The 19624-nt window shown below is 40.0% G+C and overlaps 1 protein-coding gene and 1 pseudogene across 2 annotated transcripts in view; one reads left to right on the forward strand and one right to left on the reverse strand.

Annotated features, from left to right (window-relative positions):
* SMYD1 (SET and MYND domain containing 1) overlaps positions 1–19624 on the forward strand; it is a 60815-nt gene that overhangs the window by 16610 nt on the left and 24581 nt on the right. For both annotated transcript variants that reach the window (XM_039852397.1, XM_039852396.1), the window contains exons 2-3: positions 8434–8610; positions 18635–18848. In XM_039852397.1, the coding sequence (XP_039708331.1) occupies positions 8434–8610; positions 18635–18848 (391 nt within the window). The remainder of the gene's footprint in view (positions 1–8433; positions 8611–18634; positions 18849–19624) is intronic.
* On the reverse strand, positions 14332–14447 carry LOC120594692 (uncharacterized; annotated as a pseudogene).

Below are 19624 nucleotides of genomic sequence, written 5' to 3' on the forward strand. Positions count from 1 at the left end.
TTGCTTGAGGTTGCACAGCCAGTACATACTGGAATCAGGAGTTGAACCCAGCTGTGATTTACTGCAGGCCTGACCTTTCATAATAACTGCCAACATAAGGAGATGGAGACCAGAAGGAAACACTTTTTAAAAAAAGTTTCCCAGTCCTGCCTACCTGACACTTCCCTGCATACCCCATCAGAAGGAGCAGGATTTAGGTTTTCTCTCATCTCTGAAATTCTTGCTAGTCAAAGTTGTAGCATCAGCATTACCCAGGAGATTGTTAGAATCTCAGGCCCTACCCCAGACCTACTGAATTAGAACCTGAATTTTAAGATCTTTGGTAATATACATGCACGCTAAAGTTTGAAAAGCCCTGCTTTGCATCAAACCTTCCCTCTTCCTTCTTCCTAGTTCCAGTCTCATAGCTAAGCCTTAATGGCAGATGAGGTGATAAAGAGAAAGGTCGGCCTTATTCTAAGGAGATGTAAATTAGGAGAGAACTCACAATGCTTGCTGGATTTCATCAGCTTTTGAAACTTGACTCTAGGCCCCAGCAATATTGTAGAATGGAATCTAAAACAGGTATGTGAGCCTGCAGAAAATAATTTGGTAGTTAACATTTGGAATCCATTCTGAGTTCACTATAAGAAAAAAAAAAATCATTCCAAGTTGATCACATTTTCTTTTTCTGAAAAGTAATTAAAAGTTTACGATTGTAAAAGTGTAAAGAATCTCATGAGCTAATATGGACATGAGATATTATTGAACTAACAGTCGAATTGATTCAAGACCTGATAAGTTGTTATATATGTGATTGTAAAAGTCTATCACCCAGTCTGGGGTGAAGTCTATATTGCATCGCTTCAGGGGTCTGTCTCCAGCCTTCTCCTGGTCAAAGTGATTATTAGTGACTTTGAAGACATGAGGGGCATTCCACTAGAATTTTCTATGGACAGAACTACAGTTCAAGGCAGCTAAATTATTCTATAATCAAGCCTTGTTAGAAGTGTTTTAAGTCAGTTCATGAGAGCCTGGAGGCAAGCACCAGGACAGGTGTATTCTCTCCCTTTGTGCCAGGTTAAGAAAATTTCCCCTAGTGAGCCTCATAGGCAGTGTGAACCGAAAAGAGACAGTGCCAGATGTTGATCCTCAGTGCAGACAGTAAGGGACCATTGTCTGCACAGAATTTGAAAACATTAACAAAACTAGTAAAAGTCAATCTTTTTTATTATCACCATGTGCCAGCAATTCTAAACAATGTCGGGGATAAAATACTCTTCCTTGAGAAAAAAAAGATGGTCTAAGTTCTAAATGATTATTATTGGGTAAATTTCAAATTAGCACATTTTAAAATTACTTATCCTTTAATAAACACTGTATCCTGCCTGAAAGTTAATTCAGAGGACTCTTAGTTGTATATCCAGCCTCTTACATATGTGCATTCGGCTGCATGTATTTCCTGTGAGAATAAGTTTTTAAGATTCAGAATTGTTTGAGCTTGCATTGGCCAATTATCATGTCTCTAATCCCCATGACACTACATCTTCCTACATTTTAAGTAGATTAGAAATAAGCAGTGATTATAAAAGATAAAGAAGCAGAACTTCTGTTATTCTAAAACATTTAGAGTTTTATTAATATTTAAATTTTAAAACAATGAAACAGTGTGAGAACTATGAAGTGTAATATGTTTGGTAGGTACAAATTTCAGTTTACGCACGAAATATGTATATGAATGTGAATATATGTGAATAAATATATGAGAGTATTGTACTAGGATATTCTAAAAATATCATTCTTGGTATAAAATACTAGAGTAGTCCCAGTATGGGGTTGTTCCCTGATGGGCACCCCTGAGGGAGATAGCCATGGAGTTCCAAGTGACAAGTTATAAGTGACAGCCAACATGATTGTGCTTGCTTCTAACATTTCCTCTCCAGCCCACTTCTTGGCTGTCTCCCCTTTCCTTCCTGTCTTGGATTTGTATTCCTGGTCTGGGTTCTGATACCCTAGAGGTGGGCATTCTCTCCTTCTTCCTCTTCCAATCTAAGACATGCTCTCTCATTTGCAGATGACACAAAGCTTAACATAGTGATATAATGGTGACAGAATAAAAATTCAAAATTATCTTGACAGCTTGGAATGCTATACTGAAAGCAATCAGATAGGAATGAAGGTGAAAACCCCATTTCAGGTTAAAAAATTCAGTGTCATGAAGAAATTTGGGGGGTGGTGGTAATGGATATGTTTACTATCTTGATTGTGGAGATGGTTTCATGGGTATATGTGTATGTCAGAGCTTATCAAGTTGCATGTTTTAAATATATGCAGTTTATGTATGTCAATTATACCTCAGTAAAGCTGTTTTAAAAAGGCAATGCCATATGGACAAAAAGAGGGAATCTCTGACGTGGCTATAGCACCTTTGAGAAAACCTGGGAAGTTCTAGTGACTATATTTGTTATTTGACCTTAAATAAATGCGATTTTTTTGCTAAAGAGGCTAATGGAAGCACAATGTCCAGATCTAGGAAGTGTGACTAGCACCACACCTGGATACTATATTCTATTCTGAGCACCATAATTTAAAGTGTGGTGACCCAGGGTCCCATCCTTGAGTGGCCAGGAGACAAGATTTGAAGCCTCCTTGGTATCAAAATTACTTGGGTTCTTCAGCAACCCAGTCCCTGCTAACAAACTTCACATTCCTTCCATCACAATCCTGATGAGACAGATGTGAGAAATTCATAGCTCCCCTTCTCCATGGGTTTGGAGATTTCACTAAATGGTCAGGGTCCCATGTGAGTTCTCAATACTCTGTTCTGCTGGACACTCATGACAAACAACCTTCTCAATCAGGGCTGCCCCCCTCTGTGACATAATAATGACGAACTGTGGATTCTATGCAATTCACTAAGTATGCCAGTGTAATTCTATTCTTCCGCTCTCATTAGGAAAACTTAAGGGAATGCAAGGTAGTGAGAAGACATTATTATGTGAAGAATCTTCAATCTGCTCTAACTTATAAATAAGCACTAACCTTTCATGCCCTTGAATATTATGATTATTAACAAATTACTGGCAATACACCTCACAGCTATAGGCACACAGCAGTCTATTGAGTTGACCACCCAGAGGCTGAAAACTGCCTGGATTCCAGGAAGCCTAGGATCTAGCTTAGAGCATTAGCTCATGCAGCACCCTTAGCTTGGCTCTGTACCTGTCTCTCCATCTTTTGATGCTGTTGAGACTGCTGGGCCTAGCCTTTGGGCTGGTGCTTGAGCCTGATGCACTAGCATTGGCTGCTGGATCTTGCTTGATTGCCTTACTATGCTCACTTTCCTTTGGCTGCAGGGATGTGCTGTTGGCACATCGGAGATCATCAAAACAGTGTGAGATTTCCAGAAACTTGTTTAAGGAACTGTTGAAAGAGCAGGGAGTATTTAACTTGGAGAAGGGAAATGAAGGGAAAGCATGGCAGTGGTCTTCAAATTTTTGAAGGCCTGACATGACCCGGCTTGTTCCATTAGACAAGGATACAGAGGGCCAAATTCAGGTATAGAAGTTTGTTTTTCTGGAAGGCAAACTCGAGCTTAACAGGAGGAAGTCCTTGGCAATTAGGACTGGTCGCTGATAGACTAACTGTACTTGGAAGCAGCAAAATTGTTTCACTGTGGGAATTAGAAAATGCATGGTCAGGGGTAGACACAAAGGATTTCTGTACCTGTATATTCTGTTGAAGGTTCTTCCTTCAGGCTCTAGAAGTCTCTATTTCTAAAAACCTCTGTTTTCTCATACTTTAATAGCCCTATTTAGACTGTCACTCCAATCTGAGTTTACAGATCCACTTTCTCCCAGGGAGCTCAGCACTTCCCTGAAAGTTATTGAACTTCTTTTTATAATTTCTCTGCTTCAGTGGCTAGGATTTCTCTTTCTCGCATTGCAGGAGCATGCAAGTTGGCCCTAGAGATATTGTGCATCATATCAGATTTCACTTTCTGGGTGTTAGGTTATGTCTTGAAATATATCTCCTTCATACTAGCCTATGACCTTGCCTGCCTTAATTGCAGCTTTAACATGGGTTTACTCTCTAATGGGAACACTTGGAGGCCAGAGCAGGGGGTAAGGAGCCTCATCTTCCTACATCTCTCTCCCTCACCTGCCGAATGGGCATGCATTCTCCCACATCACTTCCACTCTCTCTGAGCCAGTAGGCTAAATTAAATAACATCAGTAACCTTGTAATTCTTTTTCATTAATTTTTAATTTTTCAAATACAGTTGGTATACAATATTATATTAATTCCAGGTGTGCAACATGGTGATTAGACATTTATATAATTTGCAAAGTAATCACCCCAATAAATCTAGTAACCCTCTGACACTATACATAGTTATTACAATATTATTGACTATACTCCTTATGCTATATTTTACATCCCCATGATTATTTTGTAACTACCAATTTGTACTTCTTAATTGTGTCCCCCATTTTACCCACCCGCATCCCTCCTCCCATCTGGCAACCATCAAAATATTCTCTGTATTTATGAGTTTCTTTCTGTTTTGTTTGTTTGTTTGTTTTATTCTTTAGATTCCATCTGTAAATAAAATCATATGGCATTTGTCTTTCTCTGTGTGACTTATTCCACTTAGCACAACACCCTTTAGGTCCATCTATGTTGTAGAAGATGGCAAGATTTCTTTTTATGGCTGAGTAATATTTTACTGTATCTATGTACCATCTCTTTTTTTATCTGTTCATCCATTAATGAACACAAAGGTTGCCTCCACACCTTGGCTATTGTTAATAATGCTGCAATGAACATATGGACTCACATGTCTCTTTGAGGTAGTGTTTTGGGTTTCTTTGAATAAATACTCAAAAGTGAGATTACTAGGTCCTTCTTCATCTCTTGGTTTAGCTTTTGTTTTAAAGTCTATTTCGTCTGTATAAGTATTGCTGCCTCAGCTTTGTTTGTTTCCATTTTCGTGAAATATCTTTTCCCATTCCTTTACTTTCCATCTGTGTGTGTCTTTTGATTTATTTATTTATTATTATTATTATTTATTATTATTTATGCTTACAGCACCTTGTCTTCCTAGGGTCTCCCATCCAAGTACTAACCAGGCCCTATTCTGCTTAGCTTCCAAGATCAGACACGGGGTTGTTCAAGGTGGCATGGCCGTAGACCATGGACCGTGGCTCCACTGGGGTGTGAACCCAGGACTTTCTGTGTATAAAGCAGATGTGCTAACCACTACACTATGGAACCAATCCATGTCTTTTGATTTTAAGTGAGTCTCTTGTAGGCAGCATATTTGAGTCTTGTTTTATTCATTTATCTATCTTTTGATTGAAGCATTTAATCCATTTACATTTAAAGTAACTGTTGCTAGATATGTTATTATTGCCATTTTACTTTTCATATTCTAAGTCTTTTTTTTTTCTTCTTCTTAAAAATGTCCCTTTAACATTTCTTGTAATACTAGTTTGGTGGTGATAAACCCCTTTAGCTTTTTCTTGTCTGGGAAGCTCTTTATTGGTCCTTCAACTTTAAATTGTAGCCTTGCTGGATAGAGTAGTCTTGGTTGTAAGTCTTTGCTTTTCATCACTTTGAATATTTCATGGCAATCCCTCTGGCCTGAAACGTTTCTGTTGAGAAATCATCTGATAGTCTTATGGGATCTCCCTTATAGGTAACTAACTGCCTTTCTCTTGCTGTTTTTAAGTTTCTCTGTTTGTCTTTAACCTGTGACATTTTAATTATGATGTGTTGTGGTGTGGGCCTCTTTGGGTTCATCTTGTTTGGGACTCTATGTGCTTCCTGGGCTTATATGTCTATTTCCTTCACCAGGTTAGAGAAGTTTTCCAACATTATTTCTTCAAAATGTTTTCAATTCTTTGCTCTTTCTCTTCTCCTTCTGGTACTCCTATGATGTGGATGTTGTTATGCTTGATATTGTTCTAGAGGCCTCTTAAGCTATCTTCAATTTTTTGAATTCGTTTTTCTTGTCACTGTCTTGATTGTGTATTTTCTGCTACCTTATCTTCTAAATTGCTAATTAAATCCTCTGCTTCATCTAATCTACTGTTGATTTCCTCTAATGTATTCTTCATTTCAGTTATTGTATTCTTCATATGACTGGTTCTTTTTTATGCCTTCTATCTCAATTTTAAGGTTTTCTATCTCTGTAAAAGTTCTCACTGAGTTCATATACTCTTCCTTATAACCAATGTTTTAAACTCTGCATCTGGTAGATTGCTTGTCTCCATTTTGTTTAGTGCATTTTCTGGAGCTTTGTTGTGTTCTTTCATTTGGGACATGTTTTTTTTTTTTGTCCTATTTTGGCTGCTTTCCTATGTTTGTTTTATGTATTATGTAGGGCTCCTATGTCTCCAGTCTTAGTAGAGTGGCCTTATATTGTAGGTGTACTGTGGGGCTCACTGGCACACTCTTTCCTGGTTACTTGAGCCAAGCGCTTCAAGTATGTCCCTTGTATAGGTTGCGTGTGCCCTCTTGATGTAGTTGAGCCTTGGTTGCTGTTTGCACATCAGTAAGAAGGGTTGACCCTCAGGCTGATTGATTGTGAGGACTTACCAGGGAAGGGCTATACCTCTGGAGCAGGAATTGCTTTAGCAGGGCTCTTGTGCATACCCAGTCTGTTCTTTGGGCTGATTGTCCTTGGATGCAGCCCCAGGTGGTGCTCTGGCTTGGGGCAAAGCTGGCCATCAGCACGCCAATATTGGGGCCTCCTGGGAGGCCCCTTGCAACAGGCCAAGTTCTCAGTTGCAGCCTATGCTCTTCCCAGGGCCACCTGGCATGAGCAATCCACAGATGGCCACCACCTGCACTAGGGTTAGAGGTGCCTATGGAGGCCAACCCATAAACCAAAGCTGGTGCTGCTAGTGCCAGGCTGCTTAGCAAGAGGTACGGGGCACGCTGAGGCCAGTTGCTGCTTGTTTGGGTTTTGTGAACCTTTGAGAGATTTTAGGAAAGTCTGTAGCATGAGCCAAGACAGGCCATTTATATGGAAAAGCCACTGGAAGCAGCTCAGGTGGACCTGCAAATTGGGTGGGATGAGGTTTCAGGGAATCACCAGGGTGGGCAAACAGTGTTAGCCCGGTTGATGGTGACTCAGATGTGGTGGCAGCTTGCATCTACATGCCGGAAGGGGCAAGAGCTTAACAAAGAAACAATGGTTTCTACAAGCACATTGGTCTGGGATAAAGTTGCCTCTCCAGCCCTCACCCTGAAGCCAGACAACTCAATTCCTCCCCATATGTCCCTGGCGCTCTTCAAGCACCTGCCCCAGCACTGGAGCTCAGAGTGATTGAGTTTGTCAGTGAGTAAGTTCATGCATGGGCCCTTTAAGAGGCATTCCAGTCACCCTTCATCTCACTCTGCCATGATCTCTGCTGGTTTTCACAACCAGATGTGGGGACTTCTCTTCCTAGGACTGGAACCCTGGTCTGGGGAACCTGGTGTGGGGCTGGGATCCCTAGCTCCTCTGAAGTGGGGGGAAACCTTGCAGCTGAGATAGCACTCCCAATTTTTAACTGCCATATGCGGGTGTGGGACCAGTCCGTTATGCTTCTTCATTTCTCTTGCCAGTGTTCTGTAGGAGGTAGCTTCTTCTGTGTGTCCTTAGTTGTAGGAATTCTGTTTAACTAGACTTCAGGAAATTTTCAATGACAGTTTTTTTGTAGTTTAGTTGTAATTTTGATGTGGTTGTGAGAGGAGGCAAGCACAGCATTTACCTTCCGCCATCTTGACCAGAAATCACCTTATAATTCTTAATGTTCCAAAGCACAGAACTATGACATGTGTCATAGTGTGGAGATCTCATTTTGTGTAAAATATATCATGTTTCATGTTGCATCATATTGTGGGTAGTTATAACTTTTTATTCTTTGGGAAAAGGGACAATATATTTCAACAATGAAAAGGGCATGTCACACAGAATGCCCCTCCATGCCATGGTACCAAGGACCTGTGACTTTTAACAAGGGACCTATGAGAGACTTCCCGGGTTCCTCAAGTATCCTCTCCAATGTGTTCCAGGAACACCTTGTCTCCCCTTATTATAGGGCTCCTCACACTGCATGGTGCTTGCAAGTTCAACTGTTCCTTTGACAACGTGTGGTAATCCCAGTACCTATAGGTAATAAACCTATACTTGCTAAATTAAATTAAAAGGCTTATAAGCAGAGATCAATAGTGTTCCCATTTGGTTCACTTTAAAATATCTGCTAAAAGAATAGTTACAGCTAAAAAGGAATTTTGAAGCCCAAGCCCCTCATTTTGAAAAGTGGAAGTTTGAAACTTAGAAAGACAAGTATGGCCTGCTGAGCCAGTACTTAACCCCTGGTCTACCAAAGGCCAGTGTAGTCCCTTTCCATGGTGCTCTGCATCTCACCTTAATCACATGTTTTCTCCCTTTATTTCCAGCCTTGTTAACTTTGTGTGCCACACCTGCTTCAAGAGGCAGGAGAAGCTCCATCACTGTGGGCAGTGCAAGTTTGCCTATTACTGTGACCGTACCTGCCAGAAGGATGCTTGGCTGAACCACAAGAATGAGTGTTTGGCCATCAAGAGATATGGGAAGGTGCCCAATGAGAACATCAGGTCAGAGCTGGGACCTGGGGTAATGTATGGGATCCCCAGATGTCAGGTGTGGGGGTGGGGGGTGGCAGTGGCAGCATTCCCAGGTCCTAGGAAGCTGGGCTGAGTGCAAATCAGGACAGAGCCTCAAAGAGACTGAATATGGTCACTTCCATGAACTCCCTTTAAGTTTAGGAGCTCATCTCAGAGGGAAAATGAGGTGTCTACCTAAAGCAGTGGTCCAAACTGCAGACACTGCAGATTCATTCTGTATGTCTCCCCAATGTTTAATTAAAAAATTGATCTTCCAATGTTAAAAAATTGGAATATTTCACATTTAAAAAATTAGGTTTTCTGGCCTTTCTTGATAAAAAAAAAAAAATCTAAAAACTTGGCAAAATGACCTAGAGCCCAATAGCATCTGCCCCCTTTACAAAATACTGAGCTTTTCTAGTAATCACAGCTCCACCAGTTCAGGTGGTTGTACATGCAACCCTCTGCACTCATTCCACCTGAAAGGCACTTGCATTTGTAATAATCAGTGGCCTCCCCAGGTGACCATCACCAGAAATCTCAGGGCTAACACTTGGGGAGCCCCAGTTCAAGAGCTCGACCAGGTCAAGGCCTGCCACTAGGCTGCAGGTAAGTGCTTATGAAGCCTGTAGAGGAGAGCAGAAGAGAAGGGGATGATGAAGTTGGGATCATTTTCACTGTGTGTGTAGGATGTAAAGTTAAAATGCAGAATCATCATGTGCTAGTACTTTTTAGGAAATTACAAAATGAAATGACTCAGTCAGCCTCCCCACCCGCCACAGTTCCATCTATTGAAATCCTACTTCTTTTTTTGTACTTTCACATGCAATAGTATGTATGTATGTATGTATGTATGTATGTATGTATGTATGTATGTGTATGTATGTATGTATTTTTAATTTCAGCTTTATTGAGGTATAATTGACATAAGATTGTAAGATATTTGAAGTGTGTGACATGGTGATTTGATATACATGTACATTGTGAAAGGATTCTTCCCATCTTGTTAATTGACACATCTATCACCTCACATTTATCTTTTTTATGTGTGTGAGAACATTTAAGTTTACTCTTAGTAAATTTCAAATATACTGTACAGTGTTATCAATATAGTCATCATGTTTTAAATTAGATCCTCAGAACTTATTAATCTTATAACTAAAATTTTGTACACTTTTATCAACTTCTCCCTATTTTCCCCAACTACCAGCCCCTGGCAAACACTTTTCTTCTCTCTGATTCTATAAGTTTGACCTTTTTTTTTTTAAGATTCCACATATAAATAATACCATACAGTATTTGTCTTTCTCTTTCTGGCTTGTTTCACTTAGCATAATGCTTTCAAGTTTCATCCATATTATCCCAAATGGCAGGATTTTCTTCTTTCTCATGACTGAATAATATTCCACTGCATATGTATATATCTCATATCTTCTTTGTTCGTCTGTTGATGGACCCTTAGGTTGATTCCATGTATTGGCTATTGTGAATAATGCTACAGTGAACATAGGAGTGCATGTATCTCTTTGATATCTTAGTCTTTAAGGCCCAAAGCAAATGTCACCTCTTGTGATAGGAGCTCACTCCCTTTAACTGCACAGTCCCTGTTGGTAATTTCTTCTGATATTAAATTGAAATCTGTCACCTATTAGTCTCCACTCTCTGAGTTTTGTGACCATTTCCCTAAAATTAGGAGGGAGTAGACACATTACCCCGAGTCTTATTTTCCCTAGTACTGTCCTGGGCTCTATATGGGGACATCTTGGTTCTCAGGTACCTGGGGTCCCCAGCAGGGCATCTTTGTAGAAATAACTCTGTGATCCAAATGAAAGGAGAAAAGAGCCTGTGTTTTACCAAGGGAGTCCCTCTTCAGAGATGGAGTCTGCCCTAGGCCACCAGCCCCTTCCAGGTGCCTGGTCAGCCTGCAGTCAGAGAATGGCAGAGGGTTTCCAGTGTCCCCTGGTTACAAGCATCATCTTGTGAGTATGGGCTGCCTAGAAGTTAATGAAGGAGGCCTCCTTGCCCTCAGGATTAAGGACACCCCTCTGTCTCACACCCAAAGCCCTGTGCTCTCCTGAGTTCCATCTTGTCCCTCTTGCTACCCCTTTTTCTCCTCCAGAACCATCTGTTCTAGCCAGGCCCGGCCCCTCCCTGCTTCTTGCTTATGCCATGCCCGTGGCTGTATCTAGACCTTTGCTTATACTGTTTCCCCACCTAGATTTTCTTCTCCATCTTCTATCTAATCATTAAGAATGTAAATAAGTTCACACATGATGTGAAATCCTTTGTTTTCCAAATAACTCTGGAAACTAGCATGACAGGGAATATGTATTATCTTCACTTTACTGGCTCTAATCATTAAAAAATGTAAATAAGTTCACACATGATGTGAAATCCGTTTTCCAAATAACTCTGAAATTAGCATGGCAGGGAATATGTATTATCTTCACTTTACTGGCTCTAATCATTAAGAATGTAAATAAGTTCACACATGATGTGAAATCCTTTGTTTTCCAAATAACTCTGGAAATTAGCATGGCAGGGAATATGTATTATCTTCACTTTACTGGCCCCTAAATAGGTTCAGGGAGATCAAGTGACTTGCCCAGGGTCATGCCATAAGAAGTGGAAACAGGCGTGAACTCAGGTCATTAGACTTCATCTCCAATGCTCATCTCAGCTATACTGTCAGGAGACCCCGGCTGCCATAGCTCATGGTGTCCCTAGACCCCTTCCATGGTCTCCTAGACCCTACATGACCTGGCTTTTGCCCACCTCTCCACCTTTATTTGCTCTCCAGTTCTCGCTTCCTGTGGTCCAGCCACCTTGGCCTTCTTGCTGTTTCTCCATCATGCCAAGCTCATTCCTTCTTCAGAAGCTTTATACTCTCTGCTCTTTCACCATCTGCACAGACCTGGCTCCATCTCTTCAGTCTACTTTCAGCTCAAGTGTGCCTCCCTCTTGCCACTTCCCCTGATTCCCTTGGCTCCTCCGCCACCCTGTGCCCCTCATTATCATGTTATCCTTTTTTCTGTAGCACTTAACACTAGTTTAAATAATTTTTTTCAATTAATCTTTTTTAAAAATTTTACCTGACATTCAATATTATTTTATATTAGTTTCAGGTACAGCATAGTGGTTAGCCTATTAGTCACTTGGCACTATACATAGTTATTTAACTTATTTAACTTAGCATAATATCCTCTAGGTACATCTGTGTTGTCAAAAATGGTAAGATTTCAATTTTTATGTGTGAGTAATATTCAATTGCATATATTTGTACCAAATTTCCATATCCAATTGTCTGTTAACAGATGGCATTATGCCATCTGTTAATGGGCAAGCACTTAGATTACTTCTATATCTTGATTACTTTAAGTAGCACTGCAGTGACAGAGGGGTGCATATATCTTTTCAAATTAATGTTTTGGATTTCTTCAGATAAATATCCAGAAGTGGAATTGCTGGGTCATAAGGTAGTTCTTTCTTCAATTTTGTGAGGAAACTCAAAATTGTTTTCCACAGAAGCTGCAGCAATTTGCAATCCCACCAACAATGCACGAGGCTTCCCTCTTCTCCACATCCTTGCCAACAATTGTTGTTTGTTAATTTATTAATAATAGCCATTCTGATGGGTTTGAGGTGATATCTCATTGTGGATTTAATTTGCATTTCTCTTATGATTAGTGACGTAGAGAATCTTTTTGTGTCTATTGGTCATCTGTATGTCCTTTTTGGAGAAATTTCTACTCAAATCTTCTGCCCATTTTTTAATTGGATTGTTTTTGTTTCTTTAATGTTAGGTTGTATGAGTTCTTTATATATCTTAGATATTAACCCCCTATCAGATCTATCATTAGCAAATATCTTCTCCCATTCAGTAGATAGTCTTTTTGTTTTGTGGATGGCTTCCTTTGCTGTGCAAAAAATTTTAGTTCGATGCACTCCCATTTGTTTATTTTTTTCTTTTGTTTCCCTTGCCTGAAGAGATATATCAGAGAAAATATTACTAAGAGCAATGTCAGAGAGTTTACTGCCTGTTTCCTTTTAGGAGTTTTATGGTTCAGGTCTTACATTTAAGTCTTTAATCTATTTTGAGTTTATTCTTGTATATGGTATAATAAAGAGATCCAGTTTCATTCTTTTGCACATATGTGTCCAGTTTCCCCAACACCATTTATTGAAGAGACTCTTTTTACCTTGCTGTTATTCTTGCCTCCTTTGTCATAGATTAATTGACTACATAGGCATGGGTTTATCTCTGGGCTCTCTGTTCTGTTCCATTGATCTATATATTTGTTTTTATGCCAGTACCGTGCTGTTTTGATTACTATAGTCTTGTAATATAGTTTAATATCAGGTAGTGTGATACCTCCAACTTTGTTCTTTCTTGAGATTGCTGTGGCTAATTGGGGTCTTTTGTGGTTCCATATACATTTTAGGAAAAATGTCATTGGTATTTTGATAAGGATTGTACTGAATCTATAGATTGCTTTGGATATTGTGGTAATTTTAACAATATTAATTGTTCCATCCATGCGCACAGTATATGTTTCCATTTATTTGTATCTTCTTCAATTTCTTTTTCTAATTTTTTATAATTTTATGAATACAGATCTTTGGTTAAATTTATTCCTAGGTTTTCTTTTCTTTCTTTCTTTTTTTTTGCAATTGTAAATGGGATTGTTTTCTTAATTTCTCCTTTTGATAGTTCATTATTGGTATATAAAAATGCACCCTATTCCTGAATACTGATTTTGTAAACAGCTACTTTACTGAAGTAATTTATCAACTCTAATAGTTTTTTTGGTGGACTCTTTAGGGTTCTCTAAATGTAGTATTATGCTATCTGCAAATAATGACAGTTTTACTTCTTTCTTTCCAATTTGGATGGCTTTATTTTTTTTCTTGTCTGATTTCTGTGGCTAGGATTTGCATGCTGTGTTGAACGGAGGTGAAGAAAATAGACATATTTGTCTTGTTTCCGATCTTAAAGAAAAAGCTTCTAGCTTTTCATTGTTGAGTATGATGTTAGCTGTATTTGTCATATATGGTTGTTGTTATGTTGAGATGTGTTCCCTCTATTCTCACATGGTGAGAGTATTTATCATAGATGGACATTGGATTTTGTCAAATACTTCTTCTGTATCTATTTATATAGTCATATAATTTTTATCTTTCATTTTGTTTACGTGGTTTATCACGTTAATTGATTTATAAATGTCAGACCAACCTTGTATCCCAGGAATAAATACCACATGGTATATGATATTTTTAATGTACTGCTAAATAAAGCTTACTAATATTTTGTTGAGTTTTGCATGTCCATTCATGAGAGATCTTGGCCAATAATTTTCTTTTTTTTGTAATATCTCTGTCTGATTTTGAAATCAGTGTAATGTGGCCTCATAGATGAGTTTGGGAGCCTTCCTTCCTCTTGAATTTTTTTGGAATAGTTTGAGAAGGATAGGCGTTAATCTTTCTTTGAAGCCAGTTAGTCCAGGACTTTTGTTTGTAGGGAGGTTTTTGATTACTGACTTGATTTAGTTTGTAATAATCCATCTGTGCAGATTTTCTGTTTCTTCCTGAATCAGTGTTGGAAGATTGCATGTTTCTGAGAATTTATCCATTTCTTCCAGATTGTCCAATTTGTTGGCATATAACTATTTGTAGTATTTTCTTTCTTTCTTTTTTTATATTTATTATTATTTATGCCTACAGCACCTGGTCTTCCTAGATGGTCTCCCATCCAAGTACTAACCAGGTCCGACCCTGCTTAGCTTCTGAGATCAGATATCAGTCTTGTTCAGGGTGACATGGCCGTAGATCATGGACTGTGGCTCTACTGGGGTGCGAACCCAGGACCTCCTGTGTAAAGCAGATGTGCTAACCACTACACTATGGAACCGCGTCTTGTAGTATTTTCTTATAATTTTTGTATATCTGTGGTGTCAATTTTCACTGCTCTGCTTTCATTTCTGATTTTATTTATTCAGATCCTCTCTCTTTTTTTCTTGATGACTCTGGTTAATGGTTTATCAATTTTGTTTATCTTTTCAAAGAACCAATTCTTGGTTTCATTAAGCTTTTATATTGATTTCTTAGACTACATTTTGTTTATTTCCACCCTGATCTTTATTATTTTCTTTCTTCTACCCACTTTAGGCTTTTCTTGTTCTTCTTTTTCTAGTTCCTTTTAGGCGTAAGGTTAAATTGTTGATTTGAAACTTCCTTTTTGAGACAGGGCTGTATTGCTATGAATTTCCTTCTTAGAACTGCTTTTGTAGTGTCCCATAAATTTGAGGTCGTTGTATTTTTATTTCATTTATTTCAAAGTATTTTCTGATCTTTTCCTTCATCTCATTATTAACCCATTCATTGTTTAGTAGCATGTTATTTAGCCTTCATGTGTTTGTGTATTTTTTAGTATTTTTCTTGTGATTGGTTTCTAGTTTCATTCTACTGTGGTCAAAGAAGATGCTTGATATGATTTGTTTTCTAAAATTTACTGAGACTTGTTTTGTGTCCTAACATGTGGTCTATTTTGGGAAATGCTCCATGTGCACTTGAGACGAATGTATATTCTGCTGCTTTGCAGTGAAGAAAATCCAATATCAAGGAAATCCATCTGATCAAGTCTGTTATCTAAAGATGCTATTTCTTTGTTGATTTTCTGTCTGAAAGATCTGTCTATTGGTGTCAATGGAGTGTTCCAGTCCCCTAATATGAGTGTATTACTATCAGTCTCTCCATTTAGGTTGGTCAGTATTTGCTTTATATATTTAGGTGCCCCTATGTTTGGTACATAAATGTTTACGAGTTATATCCTCTTTGTTGGATTGATCATTTTTTCATTATGTAATGTCATTCTTTATCTCTTATTAAACCCTTTGTTTTAAAGTCTATCTTGTGTGATATAAGTATTGCTACTTCAGTGTTTTAAAATTTCCATTTGCACGAAATATCTTTTTCCTTTCTTTTACTTTCAGTCTGTGTGTGGTTTTTTTTTTCTTCTTTTTTTTCTTTTTTAATTTGAAGTGTGTTTCTTGTAGACAGCATATGTATTGGTCTGGTTTATCTTATCCATTCAGCCATACTATATCTTTTGATAGGAACATTTAATCCATTTAAGTGATTATTGATAGATGTGTAGTTATTTACATTTTATTATTTACATTTATGTTCTTTTTTTCTCCCACTTCTTTTTGAAGAAGTCCTTTCAACATTTCTTATAATACTAGCTTGGTGGTGATGAACTCCTTTAGCTTTTGTTTTGGTCTGGGAAGCACTTTATCGGTCCTTCAATTTTAAATTGAAGCCTTGCTGGGTAGAGTAGTCTTGGTTGTAGGTCTTTGCTTTTCATCACTTTGAATATTTTGTGGCAATTCCTCTGGACTGCAACGTTTCTGTTGAGAAATCAGCTAATAGTCTTATGGGATCTCCCTTGTAGGTAACTAACTGCCTTTCTCTTGCTGCTTTTAAGTTTCTCTGCTTGTCTTTAACCTTTGGCATTATGATATGTCTTGATTTGTGCCTCTTTGGGATCATCTTGTTTGAGACTCTGTGCTTCCTAGGTTTGTAGGTCTATTTCTTTCACCAGATTAGGCAGGTTTTCTATTATTGTTACTTCAAATAGGTTTTTAATTCTTTGCTCTCTCTCTTCTCCTTCTGGCACACTTGAAGGTGTCCCAGAGGTCCTTTAAACTATCCTCGTTTAAGATATTTTTCTTTTTTCTTTTCTGATTGTGTGTTTTCTGAGACTTTATCTTCCAAATCACTGATTTGATCTTCTGCTTCATTTAATCTGCTGTTGGATTCTTCTAGTGTATTCTTAATTTTGGTTATTGTATTCTTCATTTCTGACTTTTGTTTTTATGGTTTCTGTGACCTTTTTAATGCTTACTATCTCTTTGTTGAAGTTCTTACTACATTCCTTGAACATGTTTATAAGTAGTGTTTTGAACTCTGTATCTGGTAGATTTCTTGCCTCCATTTCATTTAGCTCTTTTTATGGTGTTTTGTCCTTTTCTTTCATTTGGGACATGTTTCTTTGTCTCATTTTGGCTGCCTCTCTGTGTTTGTTTCTATGTATTAGGTAGATCTGCTATGTCTCCTACTCTTGACAGGGTGGCCTTAGGTAGTAGGTGGCCTGTAGGGCCCAGTGGCTCCGTCTCCCTGATCACCTTGAGCCTGATGTTTCAGGAGTGTCCCTAGTGTGGATTGTGTGTGCCATTCTGTTGTAGCTAAGCCTTGCTTTCTGTTGGCATGTCAGTGAATGGGAATGACCCTCAGACTGACTGTCTGTGAGGATTGGCCATGATCACAGCCTATAAGCTGCTGTAAGGAAGCTTACCCTGTGGAGTGAGATTCACCGTAGTGGGCTCTAGTGCTTGCCCAGACCACCCTTTGGGTGTGATGCTTGTAGAGCTAATTGGGTGGTGCTCTGCTGTTGTCTGAAGCTGGCCTCCAGGTGTATCAGTTCTGGGGCCTCTTGGGAGGGGCTCTTATGCAGTCCATGGTCAGCCATTACCTGTCACCAGCTGGGGCTACCTGGTAAAACTACAAAATGATCTGTAGTTCCTTGCTGCCTCTGCTGGACTTGGAGACTTGTGGGAGTAGGCACTCTGTGAACCAAGGTTGGTTGCCACCAGTATTGAGACTTGGGCAGCTCAGCAAAATGCTCAGGGCACCCTGAGGACCGCCGCCACCTGCTGGGTGCCTGTAAGTCTCAGCCATTGAAAGAGCTTCTGGCAGTATGTGAGTTGGGTGTGGTAGAGTCTCAGGGATTCATGGGGAGTGGGAAGGGTGGTTAGTGGTGTTCACCAGCTTAATGCAGATTCAGGTTTGGTGCCAATGCCTGGACTGGGGACACTCAGCAAAAGGCTCAGAGCACACCAAGGCCAGCTGCTGCCTCTCTGGGTTTGGGGACCTCCAACAGTTGTCTCAGAAAGACTGCAGTGAGGCCTGGGCTTGCTGCCCAATGGCAAATGTGTCTCAGGTGGCGCACGAGCCAAGGCCAGCTCCTTGCTACTGAAAGAGCCTCCTGCAGTTTGTGGGCCCCGGCTGGCTGCCTGCTGCCAACAGTGCCTCCAGTGGTATGCAAATTCAGTGGGGCAGGATTCCAGGGGATCACCAGGTCTGAGTGGGCAGATTTTACCAGGCCAATGGACATACATATTTGGTTGTGTGGGGAAAGGGTTCAACACAGGAATGGTGGAGCCCTCACATAGGCTGCATGGGAGGATGGCTCAACACAAGGACAATCATGGCTGTACCTTCGGCCCTCACTATGAAGCCATACAACTCAGTCTCTCCTTGTATGTCTCTGGCACCTCTCAAGCTGCTGTCCCTTCACTGGAGCCCTGAGTAAGTGCCTATGAATGAGTGAGTCTGTGCTCAGGTCCTTTGGGTGGATGCCTGGGTTTCCAACAGCCTTCTATCTCTCTCTGACAGATGGAATCCCCTGTTTTTCAGTCAGATATTATGAGGGCTCCTCTTCCTGGCACTGGTTCTCTGGGCTGGGGAACCTGGTGTGGGGCTGGGGCTTCTCACTCCTTGAGAGAATCTCCAAAGCTGAGGCATCTCTCCCATTTCTCAACTGCCATACATAAGTGTGGGGCCAGCCCATTTCATGTCTCCATCCCTCCTACCAGTCTTGATGTAGCTTCTTCTTTATATCCTCAGTTGTAGGACTTCTGTTAAGTTAGTCTTAGATGTTCTCTGGGTTGATTGTTCTATAATTTAGATGTATTTTAACGTGGTCATGAGAAGAGGCAAGCGCAGTGTTTACCAACCTTGCCTTCCTGCCTGCTCTTTCAAAACATGGTAATTATAGTTAACCTAAATGTTCTTTTTAACATGTCTCCCCCACTATAAGAAGCTTCATGATAGAAGAAATTCTATCTGTCTAGAATCTTGGGCCTGACACTGTACCTGACAGGTATTTGGCACTCAGTCATTGTTCGTAGAATGAATGAATGCGGTGTAGCCTCCTTAACATTGTCTCTCTCCACAGGCTGGCTGCACGCATCATGTGGCGGGTGGAAAGAGAGGGTACTGGGCTCACAGAGGGCTGCCTGGTCTCCGTGGATGATCTGCAGAACCATGTGATGCACTTTGGGGAGGAGGAGCAGAAGCAACTGCAGATGGATGTGGACACTTTCTTGCAGTACTGGCCACCCAAGAGCCAGCAGTTCAGCATGCAGTACATCTCGAACATCTTTGGCGTGGTATGATTTTTCATAAAGTGGAGGTGGAGTGGGACAAAAGTTGGGATTGTCCAACTAAGAAGTATTCAGATACTTCAAGGCCAGAGTGGGGAGTGGGAACCAAAAGAAGGACTAGAGAGAGATAGAGCCCTAATATGAACAACTGTCATCCAGTTCTCTGTCCTTCTGGTCTTGCTTACTATAAGGTCATTCCTGCCCTATCTGAAGTTGGCATCCCAACACAAACTTTCCATTTTCTCTGAATGGTAGATTTGGATGGTATTTTGCCTACTTGTTTATCTGCACTTCCTATATTTTCTCCTTTCCATATTGAAAACAAAGACCCAATTACCATCCCTTCTTGACCATTAGTCACTTTGAAAATAAGACCCTTTCTTTTGCCAGATTTGATGGGCAGGAAAATGGGGAGGCTGAAGAAGTGAGTATGGAAACCAGAGAGAGGAGAATAAGGGCTTTTTGGAGGGTGCTACCTTGGAGCAACAAAGCCAAACTTCTTGCAGCTGTGACAGTCCAGGAGGTGGGGGTGGGAGCCCTGAGGATCAGCAAGCTCAGGCCTTGGGCTATGGAGGTAGAGGTCTTCCATCTGGTGAGCCCAGCCCCTTCTGTGGTGCTGGTGAGTGGGCTGAAGTTGGGGGTTATTGTAAGAACAACAGCATGATTACACTCAATATCTCTTGTGTCCTTACCATGTGCCACTGCTTCTGTAATAGAGTTCTACAGAGAAACAAAACCAACACTCTATCTATCATCTAACTTACTTTCTTTCTTTCTTTCTT

This window comes from Pteropus medius, unplaced genomic scaffold (genome assembly GCF_902729225.1).
Source record: "Pteropus medius unplaced genomic scaffold, Ma_sr-lr_union100, whole genome shotgun sequence".
Lineage (NCBI taxonomy): Eukaryota > Metazoa > Chordata > Mammalia > Chiroptera > Pteropodidae > Pteropus > Pteropus medius.